This window comes from Marmota flaviventris, chromosome 14 (genome assembly GCF_047511675.1).
Source record: "Marmota flaviventris isolate mMarFla1 chromosome 14, mMarFla1.hap1, whole genome shotgun sequence".
NCBI classification, from domain to species: Eukaryota; Metazoa; Chordata; class Mammalia; order Rodentia; family Sciuridae; genus Marmota; species Marmota flaviventris.
This window is the reverse complement of record NC_092511.1, coordinates 96,314,581-96,330,741: the sequence shown is the minus strand read 5'-3', so window position 1 is coordinate 96,330,741 and position 16,161 is coordinate 96,314,581. Positions and strand designations below refer to the sequence as shown.

The 16,161-nt window shown below is 44.6% G+C and overlaps 1 protein-coding gene across 1 annotated transcript in view; it reads left to right on the top strand.

Moving 5' to 3' along the window:
• Positions 1-10,728: 10,728 nt before the first annotated feature.
• St6gal2 (ST6 beta-galactoside alpha-2,6-sialyltransferase 2) overlaps positions 10,729-16,161 on the top strand; it is a 29,110-nt gene continuing 23,677 nt past the window's right edge. Inside the window, exon 1 of the mRNA XM_027948924.2 lies at positions 10,729-11,671. Coding sequence (XP_027804725.2) covers positions 10,729-11,671 — 943 coding nt within the window. The remainder of the gene's footprint in view (positions 11,672-16,161) is intronic.

Genomic DNA, 16,161 nt, shown 5'->3' with positions numbered 1-16,161 from the left:
AACTGCTCACCATCTTAGCTGGGGCAGATGTCAGACAGATGGAGGTCAAGCTATCCTGTGTACCACTGAGAAAGCCATGCAATGCATGTGGCCTGGGTGTGAGGAACAGATGGATTGCCACTGCTTCCCTTCCCCCTGCACACCCCAGTCTAGACCTTGAGCCAAGCCACTTGAAGGTCAGTTTAGGGGTAGAGATAGTCATACCATGATCAGTATTTCTCAGTAGACTGTGGATTCCTTTTCTGTGCAAAAGATTAAAGAGTGGGAAAAGAGGCTGGGATGCTATTCGTAGTTGTCCCTCAACACTGGAAACAGGAGCACCAGGAAAGACCCCATTGTCCTCAGCAGTTGGATTCCAGATGGTACATGTGAATGCTTAGCATAGGTGGTATGTTCAGATACTTAGTGTTTGTGGGAGTAACAATAGGTACTCTATTTGCATTTTCTTATTTAAAATCTGTAGTCAGCGTAAGAAAGAGATACCTGTACTCCCATGCTCACTGCAGTCCTGTTCACAGTAGCCAAGTTCTGGAATCAACTGAGGTATCTACTGAAGGATGAATGGATAAAGATGATGACCAGTCACAAGTGAACCACTTCTCAGTTGCCAGTCTTTGCTCATACTAAATACAATTTACAAATGTTTAGTGTTTATATCTAATTTCTGATCATTAAAATGTTTATAAATTTATTTTTACCAATTCATTATGATAAAGTATTGCAGAGTAAACTTTTTTTGTAACAAAAATGTGGTATATATGCATATACACAATGCAATACTCTTCAGCTATAGAAAAGAATGAAATCCTGTCATGTGCTGCAAAATGGTCATTAATAGACATAGAAGACAAATGCCCCATGTTCTCTCTTATATATTGAAGTTGATCTCAGAGCAGAAGAGAATGGAATAGTGATTATTAGAGAAGGGAGAGAGAGGAGACAGAAGCCGTTAGATACAGGTACCAACTTAGAGTTAGGAGTAATAAAGTTCTACTGCTCTAGAGCACAGGAGAGGGACCGTCATTCACAATAACCTATTATATGTCACATGAAGAGCTAGAAGAGAGTAGCTCAAAAGGCTCCAAACATAGAGAATTGGTAAAGTGATGGAAATGCTAATTCCCCTGATTTGATCAGCACAGATTGTATTAAAAGGTCACATTGTACTTCATAAATATGTATAATATTTTGTCAAGTAGGAAGAAAAATTAAAATAAAAAAAAAAAAACACAGGTTTTTCTGTAACAACTCTATGAGGCTGGGATGCTCTTCATTTGACAGAAGATGAAGCTGAGGTCAGAGTACAGAAACTTGCCCAAGTTCACATGGATCAGGAGAGCCAGGGTCTGGAGCCTTGTGCCCCATAAGTTCGGTTTTTCTTTGCTTTCAGTAATGGTGCTATAAAGTTATTTTCTTGGCTAATAATGTTATCCCATGGAAGCTTTAACTAAATAATATGTTCACCTTATGTCTCACTTTACTCGATCAGCAGGAGTTGTAACTTAAGGGACTTTGGAAATAGATAAATTCAGAATTAATGATTATCAATTAATGCTTTCTTATTTTTATAACTTTTTACAACTTTTCTTACAATTTCACTTTTTCAAGTTTTGTCAAATATCTTAAGTATGCAGTAAAACAGTGAAACTAGTATAATAAAGAAGTTTATATACCTAGATTTAGGGCCTATTAATATTTTTTCATATTTACTTTAGATCCTTTCATTTGTTTTCCTTTTTTAAAATCTTATTTGTTCTTTTTAGATGTACATGACAGTAGAGTGTATTTTGACATATTATACATACATGGAGTACAACCCATTCTAATTAGGATCCCATTTGTGTGGGCATACATAATGTGGAGTTACACTGGTCATGTGTTCATATATGAACACAGGAAAGTTATGTCGGATTTGTTCTACTGTCTTTCCTATTCCCATCCCCCATCCCTTCTCTTCCTTCCTCTTTGTCTAATCCAGTGAACTTCTGTTCTTCCTTCCCCACTCCCTTATTGGTCAGGATCCACATATCAGAGACAATATTCATCCTTTTTTTGGGGGGGGATTGTCTTATTTCATTTAGGATGACAGTCTCCAGTTCCATCTATTTACAGGTAAATGCCATAATTTCATTCTTCTTTATGGATGAGTAATATTTCATTGTGCATATGTACCACACTTTCTTTATCCATTCGTTGAAGGGCATCTAGAGAATTGATAAGAGAATCCACCATCTGTTGGTTCCATACCAGTCAGAATGTCAGGTATCAAGAAAACAAGTAATAATGTTGGCGAGGATGTGGGGAAAAAGGTAAACTCATACATTGCTGGTGGAACTGAAAATTGGTGCAATCACTATGGAAAGCAGTATGGAAATTCCTCAGGAAACTTGGAATGGAACCACCATTTGACCCAGTTATTCCCCTGGTTGGTTTAAACCCAAAAGACTTAAAATCAGCATACTATAGTGATGCAGCTACATCGATGTTTACAGCAGCTCAATTCATCAGAGCTAAGCTACGGAACCAAGCCAGATCCTTTCTTAATAAGAAAAGAAATACTTTTGCACCGATGCACATATCCTGCTTCCCTCCCACCCATCAAAATCTTTTTACTCCTTCCTCAGAGGTAGCTACTAGGTAAGTTTGTACTATGTTCTGAAAGTTTACATAAATGGCCCAAATTTGTGTGTTTGCTTTTTCAGCTTCTATTTTCCCCTCAGGATTATTTCTAAAATTGGCTTGAGGATATGGAGCGAAGACACTTAGCTTTTGTTTTCTTTTTAAATTTATTTAGTTTTATGCATCTCTTTCCACATGAAATTTTTTCCAGCATTAGAAACAGATGCCCCATGTGGGGTCTTTGAAGTCTCCTGAAAAGATTTCCCTAAGCCCACTTCTCTTCTCTGAGAGAAATTTTTGTAATCAGATCTACAGTATCCTCTTTGTTCATGCCTTTGTGGCTCAAATATTTCAACCTTAATTTCCCCCCAATCTCAATCAGTTCCCCACCCCTAAAGCATCATGTGATATACATCCAACCTTACCTTTGGCTTAAAATTTATTTGTTGAATTATAGCGGCTTGAACTATAATAAGCTGATTAGCACAATAAATCCAGTAGAAGACTCTTATCAGCCATGCAGTCTAGGACAGGTTTGATTTTTAGGACTGAAATACCAGAGAGACGTCTTTACTTAGATGAATTTAGTGTTTATTAGCTTGAGTCAGGCGCTAGTGTTTATCTAAAGTGGGACGTGTCCATTTAGGGTCATTTAAAAGGAGAGATGCTTAGTGGTGGAACTTCAAGTGCATGCACATGGCACCAAAGCAAACACAGCGAAGTCCATGCTTGTGATGCTGCTTTTTCTACTTTTACAAAATTGCAGAACCTGAACTGAAAAATGATGTCAACTGAGTTGCCCCTTCAGGTGGGGCTAAACATGTCCCATTTTTCATTACTTGTTTCATTCATAAAGCAGTGATGATTTAAGCACTGTTATGACTCAACATGTGATGAAGAAACTGAGGCTCCGAGGGCTTCTCCACGCAGCACCCTGTGTGACCACTAGGCTTCCTAGTGCTTTTGCTCCTCTGCCTTTGCTCCTCCTGATGGTTATTGTCATCTGGATCACTCTGCAACACCAAAGCCCCACAGCCCTGACTCCCTGCTGGAGTGCAGCCAGCCTTCCCTCACCATCCATGCCCACCCATGGCCAGCCCATGGTGAAGCCCCATCTGGGCTAGGATCCTCCATGGCTTCTTTAAATGGTGGCCTCTGCTGGCACAGAAGTCCCCTTGTCAGAGCCACCAATACTTTGACTCCAAAGCCCACTTGTCTTTGAAGAATCCAAGCTGACATTTCGAGACTCAAGGGCAGGTCTGCACCTTTCCATCTTCTTGACAATTCCATATGAGGCCCAAAGCGAATATATCACTCCAGCCATGAGTCTGGGCATCACATTGGTATGAAGTGTAAATATTTGAATTGCTAATTATCGAAAAACATACAGGACACCGTGTCCAAAGCAGATGAATGCTGTCTCAGGAAGCCAACAGAATCTGGCTGGTAGGCAGCTTGTGTTGTCTTTGCACAACCAATGATAGACGTCTGGAATCATTTCCACTTCCCCTTCCCCCATCGGAATGCTGCCCAGAGTGACTCACATGTGTGAGTCTTTGCCTTTTAAGCCATTTCCCATCTGCCCTGCCTCTTGAGCAAACACCCCATACCGTGGAAATTATTTGAACCCAGAAAGACAATGCCATCATCCAATAAGAGCAGCCCACCCTTGTCCAACCTGAGCCTACTACATCGGTGCCTGTGTATTTACTCTCAACCCAGGAACATTTGGCCCAGGTGTTGCACTGGCTTGAAATAACCAATCCCTCTTCCATACTGATGCATCCATATCCGACTCTAGACTTCCTCATCATCAAAGCACTTCTGCATTGCTTATTTCTCCTCCATACATTCAGTAGTCCTGAAACTTAATAACAATGCAGTGAATCGCGTTGCCTTCCTTCCTGGCTGGCACAGTGCAGTGATCATAGGCTTTGAAGCCTGCAGCCTCCCTGGAAATGTGTGTGGATTGGCAATCCATTGTGACCAGGCAAAGTCCACTTGGGGGGTGTCCCAAGACTTAAGGTATCTCCAGTGAATGCCAGAAATATGGATTCTGGAGCTGGAGCCTTCCCAGGAAAATGAGTTACTCCAGCAAATAGGAACAGGGATGTCCAGGATGGATGTGAGGGGATGAACTGATCTGGGTGACTTAGGGAACTCGCCTGAAGTTAGACATAGTAGTTCATGGCAGAGAGGAAAAGAACTCATTACAGTCGTAAAGTTGAGCCACGCAATGTGGTACATGCCTATAATCCCAGCAATTCAGGAGACTAAGGCAGGAGGATCACAATTTATCGGCCAGCCTCAGCAATTTATCAAGGCCCTAAACAACTGAGTGAGACTCTGTCTCAAAATAAAAACTAAAAAAGATGTGGCTCAATGATAAAGCACTCCTGAGTTACAGTTAAATCCCCAGCATTTATATATATATATATATATATATATATATATATATATATATATATATATATACACACACACACACACACACACACACACACACAACACATATATAGATATAAAGTTGATCAATGACAATCAATGACAATGAAAAAAAAAGTAGCTTTGGACAAAAAAAACTAAGAAAGAAAGAACCTTTTGGAGCTTCAGTTTTGTGTATGCTAGATGGCAACGGTGATGCTTACTAAAGAGCTTATGGTGAACTAAACTGAAATGAACTGAAACGCGACGATGCTGGTGAGGTGCTTGGTATAAACCTGCACACATTGGGTACTTGGTAAATGGCAGCCTCTGATCACTGCTGCTTGTTCACCCCACAGCACCCTGACTAGTACTGTGGCTGCTGTTGAGAATACAACCCTAGCCATCCAGCAAGCCTGCCATCCGACTGTCAACGACCTAACTGTACTTAGAGAGGCCCAAACCCTCCTGCCAGGCTGAGAAGCACAGCAGGCTACACACAGCCTCCCTCCTAACCCAACCAGGAGCCCACGTGTAGGAAATCCCAGGACCATACATTCCCCAGTTTATTGCATTACTTTTTTTTTTTCCTTTTTTTTTATTGGTTGTTCAAAACATTACAAAGCTCTTGACATATCATATTTCATACATTTGATTCAAGTGGGTTATGAACTCCCATTTTAACCCCGTATACAGATTGCAGAATCACATCGGTTACACATCCACGTTTTTACATATTGCCATACTAGTGACTGTTGTATTCTGCTACCTTTCCTATCCTCTACTATCCCCCCTCCCCTCCACTCCCATCTTCTCTCTCTACCCCATCTACTGTAATTCTTTTCCCTCCCTTGTTTTTTTTTCCCTTTCCCCTCACATCCTCTTATATGTAATTTTATAACAATGAGGGTCTCCTTCCATTTCCATGCAATTTCCCTTCTTTCTCCCTTTCCCTCCCACCTCTCGTTACTTTTAATCGTTTATTTCACTTATTTCAGAAATACTGATTGGAACCTTTCTACAGCCCAACCCACTTTGGTGGCTCAAGGAGCCTTCAGGAGCCTGCAGGCATCTCCATTGTAGCTCACATATCTGAAGCCCTGGTCCCAGTGTTTTAAACCTACACCTTTGCCAAGCAAGGTCCTTCGAGTCTGTCAGTCCTAGTAGAACTCTTCCTAGCACACAGATCAGGGAAGCCACATCCATTTGGAGTCACACAGCCCTGGGTCACAAAGAGGAGGCCCCAGTTGCCATGGGACTGCCTTTCCTGGGACAAAGGCCTGACAAATCCTGCTCCCTAGAGAAGGAGCCTGGGGTCCCACCACCACAGTGCCCTGCTGACCTGGCTGACCTTTCTTTCTCCTCTTCTGGACATTAGCTTAAGAATGGAATGGGACTAAGGAGAATGAACGAGGGAGTGGATTCGACTTAGCGTTCTGCCTTTAGCAGCATGAAAATGTTCTTATATTATGAAAAATGGAAAAAGGAAAGAGTCCATTGTAAAAGGGGACCGCGAGGTTGTGATGAGATAGAATTCCAGCGGGGGAGGATCTTCCTCTCACACAGACTGAGCGTTTTCTCAGATATGTGACAAGAGCTAATTTTAGAAAAATGATTCTCGAAAGAAAATGACTCCCGAAGGCTATTAAGCTACAAGAATGTCTCACTATAGCTCACACACTAAATCTTTATTATTTCAACATTAAAATAAAAACTTAGCTTTAAGATTAGTGCAGACATCTCTCTCTCTCTCTCTCTCTCTCTCTCTCTCTCTCTCTCACACACACACACACACACACACACACACACACACACTGGTGTTTCTCAGACCCACAGAAAAACCTGGCAAGCTGGCGTTTATAGCAGACACATCAAAGTGTGTTTAAAAAAAAAAAAAAGAAAAAAAAGGAATCCATTCAAGAAAACCGGCGATAAAACTTGTCAACCACAGGGCTTGGGAGGGACATCATTAAAGCAGAAAGGCCTAGAATTAACCTCTCTCTGCCCTTGAACAAAATAAGAAGTTAGCAGCATTAACCTAAGCTGCATTGTAATGTTTGTCTGCGGCAGTGTTTACATTTCATAATTTCATCTGACAACTTGTGATAAATTGTGCCTTTTGGAAAATGTGATTTCTTTCAGAACAATCGGAAGGAGCATTTAAACACTCTTTTGTACTAGTCCTGAGTATCAATGAGGGAATGCGACTCACTCCTTTGTTTGGGAATTAGTATGGAAGATACGGGCACCCACCAACCTTCCTAGGCAAGCAGAACAGTTAAAATAATTTGCAGCAGTGGGGGCACTTTTGATTTGGCCCGCAAAAATAGAAGTTTCCTAGAGGGTTGGCGAGAAAGAGAACAGAAGTAGGAGAAAGAGTGGGAATGGGAAAAAGTAGTGCCAACAGGCTGAGAACATCCACTGGGAATCCAAACCTTCCCACTGCCAGGTAGTCACGTCGGAATTGCTGTGGGAAGGAAGAGAAAGCCACACTGCATCTGGTTTGTGTATAATCTTGCCAGAGCTCTTCCCAGGGGAAAACTGGCAACAAGTCCACAGCCTTAGTCACTTAAACCACCATCGACAAAGCACACGTGAAGGTCTGATTAGGGAGCACTTTTCCATCGGCGTCTGGGGACAGATGATTTGCCTGATGGGCCTCTAACACGTCCCTGATGCCATTTATTTCACACCAGCTAATGATGGCATATAGCAGTGAGTCTAACAGACGACTTTGTTTGAGCTATGTCATTACGATATTTCAGATGCACTGTATTAGGGGAAAATATGCTTTCTATTGCTTAGCCAAACCTCCCTTTCTTTCTATTAGGCTGTGTTTTTCTTTCAAGGAAAAGCACAATGCATAGTTTTCACATTGATGACAGTCTCCTACCTCTCTACCCTGGATTTGTTCAAATAATGCTGATGGCGGAGACCCACCATACTTAGAGTGATTTCTGTAGCATTTTGCTAGCAGAGTACTTGCAGTTGCCTTGAGATTTAATCATTTTGGAGAATGTTCTCTTAATTAGCAACAGAAGGTTCGAAGCTACAGAAGTTGCAGAAAAGGCTTTTAGATTATTAAAAGTTGAAGTCTAATCACGAATGAAAGCAGCAAACCCACTCCTTTCTATAATTACTGAGGGAGCCACATGTGTCTTACCTGGGGAAGCAGCTGCCTTTTGCATTGGGATCCTCATGCCGTTTGTGGAGCTCCGAGGGCTGCCTGGATCCCACCTCTTCCCACTTCCAGACAGAGAGAACAAACTGTCGTAGAGTCCTGTCCTTCCCTTTTTGTATGTCCCAGATCCTCCTGTTCTCCCTCACCATCATGTCTGCCATCATCACCCCTTGACAAGCAAGGCTTCCCATGTCTGCAGCTCGGAGCTAGGTGTTTTCACATAATGAACTCTGTATCTGATCATCTGAAACTTTTTGTGGAATTTAGCAGGTTCACCGCAGCTTCCTGACACCCCTAAAGGTGACATTAATTCATCTTTGGGGGAGGGAGGCCCTGGCCCTCCAGCCAGAAGTTTCTCTTTCCCAAGAGCTGAAGGCTTCATTTTCCTTCCTGCACACCCCTCCACTCAGCACACACCTCACCTTTGTCTGTGTATTTTAAAAATATTCTCTCAAGCTAATGCTGAAATAAGGAACTTCTGTTTCCCACTCTGAAATTGCCCACTGAGCACTGTTCCTCAGTGCAGGGAAATTAGGAAATGATAATTCCCAACCAGAAGCAGAAAGACAGCCTTTTAAAGGAAGGACTGCAGAACTGGTGGCAAAGAATTTGGCTTTTTCCCTGGGTTCCTGTCCTGGAGCTTCTGAAACTCGGATTTTCCTAAGCAAGAGGAGGTGGTTCACATAGCATCCCTAGATAGCTTCAGGCTGGGGACTGATCACCTGAAACATCATTACAAAGTTGGAAATTTGGGAATCTCAAGAAGAAGAGGGGTGCTGGAGACTGAGTTCAGTCACATGGCCAACAATTCAATCCGTTATGCTAATGTAATAAAACCTCAATTAAAAACTCTGAAACCAAGGCTTAGTGGAGCTTTCTGGTTGGTGAACATTTCAATGTGCCAGGAGGGAAACATGCAGATTCCATAGGAGAGGGTTTGGAAACTTTGAATTCCCTCCAGATATCACCCTATATGTATCTGTATGATAAAACTATAACCATAAGTATAGCACTTGCCTGACTTCAGTTAGTCTTTCTAATAGAGTACCAGATTTGATGGGTAACTCCAGATGGGTAGCTGAAACATAAGAAGTGTGGATAACACAGCTGGCTCCCAAAGTGAGGACAGTCTTGTGCATGACTGAACTCTTGGAGACTTCAGAATGCTAGTGTCAGAGTTTATTGCAATGCACACGACTGCAGCGCGAGCAGAGCAATGGTTATTAAGGGTAATTTTCCAATTCTATTAGATACCTTGAAATACTGGAAACAACTTCTAGATCTTCCCACTGCGCATTACAGCTTGAATCACTGTCTCCTGAGTTAGGCGGGTAATGTAGAAGATGCCACTCTAAGAGTGGCCCCAGACTGCACCTTAGCAAACTGCTCATTACCAGTTGCCAAAGTGAAGTATACAGAACTGGTGAGTAAGCACTTAGAAACTTGGACAGATATTAGACTTTGCCATGACATTCAGGCATGGAAAGAAATATAAATATACCAGACCGTGACAATTTGGGGGAAAATGATCCTTTACCACAGATAGTTTGGAGTGTCTAATTTAGAAAATATAACTTCAGTTGGTATGAGCAGATGGAGTCAGAATTTAGTGTTAAAAGTGTGAACCTTACATCAACCAGATGGGTATGTAATATCTGCTGCGGGCTATCTCTGTGGTTTTGAGAGTTGCTTAGCCTTGCTGGGCCTTAGCTTCCTCATTTAGTACATGAATATAGCAATATTTCCTAACCTACTAGGTACTAAAAAGACCAAATGAGATCATCCAGGACAGATGCTAAGTACAGAGCCCAGCACAAATCAAGCTAACTGCTGGTATTTCTTCAGTGTTCACTGCTTGGCATTGGTGATTCTGACTTGGTTGTAGAAGTAGGAGGGTGTTATCTGGGGACACTGTTGAAATCAACATACTCTGGCATGACATTCATCCACGGCCACCAGGGTCTCTGAGGATTTCCTTACTTAGTGCCATACATGGTATGTTCCAGGCAGCCTTCTGGGTCCAGGAGACTGTGAGGAATCAAATCTAGTTGTCACCCCTTAGAAATGCTCAGCATACCTGGTGTACAATATATGAGCTTGAGCCTTTAGCAGACTGATCGGCAGATAAGAACAGGGAAACGATACTTGACTCTTCTGCGTAGCTCCACAAAATCGGGATTCTATAAACTCGGATGCAGGGGCGTTTTGTTGGAGTATCCCACCGTGGTGAGGAGCCAGACGCATCCCTGAGACACCTGGGACGGCCCAAGGTTCTGGACTGAGGAGGTGAGGCAAGTCAGGGATGGACAGAACCCCTGGATGTAGTGAAGCTCCCGAATGATTCTGATTTCTGATGCCCCTGTCAGTCCCCCTCCCTGTCAACAACAACGCCCAGGTTGGTTTGTCACCAGCCCCACACTGACTAACTGTAGCTCCTGGCTGTGTTTCAGGCTCTTCCCACGCCCCAGCTTCTGAACACCGAGGTGCTGACCCCGAGATCTGCCATGAAACCACACTTGAAGCCCTGGCGACAACGAATGCTCTTTGGAATATTTGCGTGGGGGCTGCTCTTTTTGGCGATTTTCATCTACTTCACTGACAGCGACCCTGCTGAGCCAGTGCCCAGCACCTTCCCCTTCCTGGAGACCCGAGGGCTGCTGCCCATCCAGGGCAAGCAGCGGGTTATCATGGGGGCCATGCACGAGCCCTCCTCGCCCAGGAGTTTGGATGCAGATAAGGTGCTGCCAGGTGGACACCCGGCCGGCTCCTTTCACCCAGGTCCGATGGATCCGCAGAGATGGGCGCAGGCCCAAGATGGGTTTGAAAATGAAGAGCTCTTTTCATCCCAGGTGGGGAGGAAATCTCAAAGTGCTTTCTATCCGGAGGATGACGACTACTTTTTTGCTGCGGGTCAGCCAGGGTGGCACAGCCATACTCAGGGGACACTGGGATTCCCCTCCCTTGGGGAGCCATCGCAGCAGGGGGCAGCTTTGTCAGCTGGCGCAGTTCAGAGGAGACCTGTGAAGAAGAGGCACAGGAGGCAGGGGAGAAGCCACACACTGGAGGAGCGCGCGGATGGCGACAGGCTGTACGCCTCCATGTCCAGGGCTTTCCTGTACCGGCTTTGGAAGGGGAATGTCTCCTCCAAAATGCTGAACCCGCGCCTGCAGAAGGCCATGAGGGACTACCTGAACGCCAACAAGCACGGCGTGCGCTTCCGCGGGAAGCGGGAGGCGCGGCTGAGCAGGGCCGAGCTGCTGTGCGAGCTCCGCCGCCGCGCGCGCGTCAGGACGCTGGATGGCACCGAGGCGCCCTTCTCCACCTTGGGCTGGCGGCAGCTGGTGCCCGCGGTGCCTCTGGGCCAGCTGCACCCCCGCGGCCTGCACAGCTGTGCCGTGGTCATGTCCGCGGGCGCCATCCTCAACTCCTCTTTGGGAGAGGAAATAGGTGGGTCTCACCATGGGGATGCCCGTCACCCCATCTTGAGCCAGTGCGGAATGGGGGTCTGGCTCTTTTTGTGCGCACCTCTGGGCTATTACTGGTGGGAAAGGCGGGGGGCGGCGTGCCTTGGATGTTTCCAACGTTAGCTGAAGAGCCTACAAAGGGTTTCCCTTGGTTGGGACCAAAAGAGACTGGTCCAGCAGAGCTATTCTAGAGCAGGATCCTAGGGATTCTTGGGGAGCTGGAAAGATGCTCCTCCTATAGCTAGTGCCAGTGGGGATGGAAGGCAACCCTCCGGGTACCCTGTGTCCCTTCTCTACTGCCGGTATCTCAAAAATTGCTCCCACAGAAACCACAGTCTACATCCATTGGTGCCTGCAAAGGCCAGGGCAGGCCATTGGGTGGCTGGAGTAGGGGGGAGGAACAAAAGGTCTCCACTTTGGTTCTTAAAAGCAGGAGATCACCCAGTCAGGTGTGTCCCCTGCTGAGAGGAGACATGATGACAATTTTGATTACTTCAGGAACCAAATCCAAGTCCATGGGCTCTGAAGAACACCTATAGCTGCTGAGTACATGTCCCCACAGGAAAGTGGCCTCTTCTGTTTGCACAGTAAACATGAGCACTGTAGGCACAGGCCCAGCCTTTGTGTCATGACCAGTGCACGTAGTAGGGGCCTTGTCCAGAACGGTCAATAGCCTGCCTATACCTGGACTTCTATCTTCCATGCCAGTCTGTGTTCAAACCCATGTCAGGATCCCTGGAGCACAGGTACTTGGTAGCTCCTGTATTGGGGTGCTCAAGAACAACAGATATAGAGAGACACTGATAGATTTATTTTAAGGGCTTGGCTCAGTGATTGTGGGGATTTGAAAATTTGAGGTCTACAGGGCATGCCAACTGGTGGGACACTGAGACAGGGTTTCTGTGTTGTATTCTTGAGGCAGAAGTCATTCCTCAGAACTTCTTTGGTCTCCACTTTTGTTCTTAAAGCTTTCAACTGATTATATAAGGCCCATCTACTGTGTGGAGAGTGATCTGCTTTCCTCAAAGTGTACTAATTTAAAAGATAATCACATCTAGAAAGTACCTTCACAGTGATATATATGTACACTGCTGTTTCATCAAACCACCAGCACGGGAGCCTAGCCAAGTTGACACATATCATTAAGCATCCTGGCTCCCTATCAGTCTTCAAGTAAAATATTGGTGCTTGTATATCTCTTGGTTGCATAAAATAGGGTAGGGCTGAAGTACCATCTTCTTCCACAGAGTCTAGGCTCTACACTGCGTAGGCTGGGACTGGGTGGCCACAGAATTCTCCATTTGCTGCATTCATTTCCCCACCTTCCCCAGTCTCTCCCAACCCTTCTTGCCAGAGATCTGTTCTTTTCTGATACTGGTACCCCCCTCTCCCTCAGCAATTCTGTATCCCTTTGCTCCCCAGACTTCTCTCTCTGGTCAGGCTAATTCTGTTGCCACACCAGTAAGCAAGCAGCTTGGCCTTTTAGGTCATTTTATTCATTTAATAGACATATGTTTTGCCTCTACTGAATGTATGGCTCTGCACTAGGTATAGGAGGCCAGTGTGGCTCACCCTCAAGTCCAGATGTGAAACAACCACATCTAATGCATTCTCACTGCAGTTGGTCTTAGATCATAACTTGTCTGGAAGTGACATTCAGAGGGCATTGCTCCTTCATTACAAAGAAATAATAGTGGCTTCCTGGCTTCATTTGAAGCAGGTCCCTCAGTCGTTCTGTGTCCTTGAAGAGTGACTGGTATTGCAGAACTATCTTAGATAAGCGATGCCACTGTAGGAAAGCTTAGAAACCCAGACCTCAGCTCAGAAGTCCTTGGGAGTGAGGCTCAGTGGGATTTTGTTTTATTTTGTTTTTTTAAGTTAAAAAAAAAAAAACCCAAGACAACAAATATGGGCTTGTGGTCTTGGGTCCCTGGTCTATTCCAGCAGGCTCATAACAACACTGTCCATGTGTCACATAAGCTTGTAGCCAAAGCCAGAGCAGAGCAGCCTGCAATTTATTAAGAAAGAGCACTGGTTTAGAGGTCCCTGGGGTGGAATAACACCACAGTTCTTTCTCATTTCCGAGGACCAATATTAATAATGTAGAGGAGGAATTTAAGTATTATGTTGAAGCAGGCAGTAACTGGCTTCTGGTTTTGCTTTGTTTTAAACACCTCTGCATCGTAAATACTTAGTATTTGGATTGCTCTCGCATGCCAGAGAGAATTCCCTTGCTCTTTATTTCTGCATAAATATTCCTGACCAGGGCCTCTTAAACTCTATCCAGAATTTGAAAGAGAAGATGAAAGACATTGGGAAGTCCGTGTTTCTGAAAAACATGAGATGCCAGAGTTACATATTTGTTAGTTTCCAGCATTCAAATTTTAATTTATGTTGTGCGCTCTTAGAGGCAGCTTTATGATTAGAATTGTAAAATCACAAATGAAGAACATGCCCGGAATTTTTTTTTTAATTGTCTTTATTGTTTTATCTAGGTTCCTTTGACTCAGATTTTGTACCTATACATTTTAGGACAAGTAATCAGAGTGCCACTCTATTTCGGAAAAACAAAGTCTTTCATCCTTATGAGTTGGCATCTCAGCCAGCGTATGAGCTGTATCTGCCAGGTGCTGACCTCTCTCCTACCTGCTCACCTGAAGGTTTCACTGAAAAATGCATATATTCATAAATGGCTCTCATGATAAGCCAAATTCTCATAGCACATTCCTCTGCCACCTGGGAATAATTGGGGCATGCTGTCGCTAAACTCAGGTTGGCCCCTCAGTAATTGCTTGTGAATTGGCTAAGTGGAAATCAAAAGACTTACTAAAGTCTTCCGCATGATCTGATGAAAAATTGAAAGCAGAGCTGGAGAGTAGCCAGAGAAGTCTGTGTTAAGTAGCCCCAGGGCCCCTCCAGGCTGAGGTCCCCAGTACTCAACAGCTCCTTCCATCCTTCCAGTTACACCTGGGGTCTGCTGATTGGCTGCCCTTGGGCTCCCCCTGGTGTTTGTTCCATGGTCAGTACAGTCCTGTCCTCCACACGCTTAGACCCTAGTAACTGTTTTTGCTTAGAGAGAGAGATGTAGCAGTTGTAAACAGGTCCACTTTGAACATCCTAGTGAAAAGAAACATCAGCTGTTTTGGAAACATGGAACATTCTTTCCTAGAGTCATGAGATGGTCTTTGGTCACTCCTACATATCAGCAGTAATAATATGCTAGTGAAGTCTCCACTAGGACTATTGTGGAACACACTACAGAGGACAGGTGTATTCTGGATGAACAGTAATGGCCTTGATGTGGAAGTCCAAGGTCTGCATATTTGAATGTTGAATACTAATGGCAGGTGGGTGGGAAATGGGAGGGAAGAGATGGGGGTGTGTGGAAGGTAGAGTTTGGAATGTGGTATGTCGTGTTAACTTCAAGAAGGCATTTCACATAGTCATTCAGCAAGCATTAGTTATTGATTGACCACCAAATCTCTGCCAGGTCCTCTACTAGACACAGATGAAAGGCACAGACTCAGCCCTCCAATTCTCTATCAGAGAAGTCTAGACTGTAAATAGACAATTCCAATATTTCTGGGAATAGAAGGACAGGGAGATAAGTCGATCAGGAGGATAGAAATGATAGAGGAGTCCTAACCCACCCTGAGGCCTGAGGACTGGGTGGGCAGAGAGAGGATGGTAAGAAGAAATGCCCCAAAGAGGCAAATCTGGGTTGAAGATTCAGGAATAGGTGCCACTTGAGATTATTTACTAGGAACAAGGACCCATTCTAATGCTTTTTCTCTGTTGACTATTAGAATCCTTACAACTCTAAGTAATAGGAAGATGCAGTTATTCCCACCTTACTGATAAGGAAATGGGGGCCCCTAGATCACGTGGGCAGAGCCTGGAGTCAAACCTCCATGTGGATTACAGGAACTTCAGCTCTCCCCTGTGCACCAGGGGCAGAGGCAGTGAGATCATTCCAACAGGGAAGCAGAGGGTATATTCTCATTTTATTAAAGCATGTCAGATCTCTGTCCCTGTGACAAATACCTGAGATAAACACTTAAAAGCAGTAAAGTTTTATTTGGGCTCATGGCTTCAAAGGTTTCAATCCGTGGTCAGTTGGCCCTGTTGCTTTTGGGTCTTTTATGAAGCAGCATGTCATGGGGGAGGGGAGTGCTGGAGGGTGCTCACCTCGGGGTACCCAGAGAGCAGAGAGAGGTGGGAGAGGCCAGCCTCTCAGTCTCCTCTTCAAGGGCACACTCCCAGCGACCTAACTCCCTTTTGCTAAGCCCAAAGTTTCCTGCACTTCCCTAGAGCCTGGTGTTTTAGTCAACATTTGTGCTGCTGAGGCCAAAAGACCGGACAAGAACAATTAGAAGAGGAAAACTTTATTTGGCTCATGGTTTCAGAGGTTCAGTCCTTGGTTGGCCAACTTCGTATCTCTGGGCCCACGGTGAGGCAGAACATCATGACAGA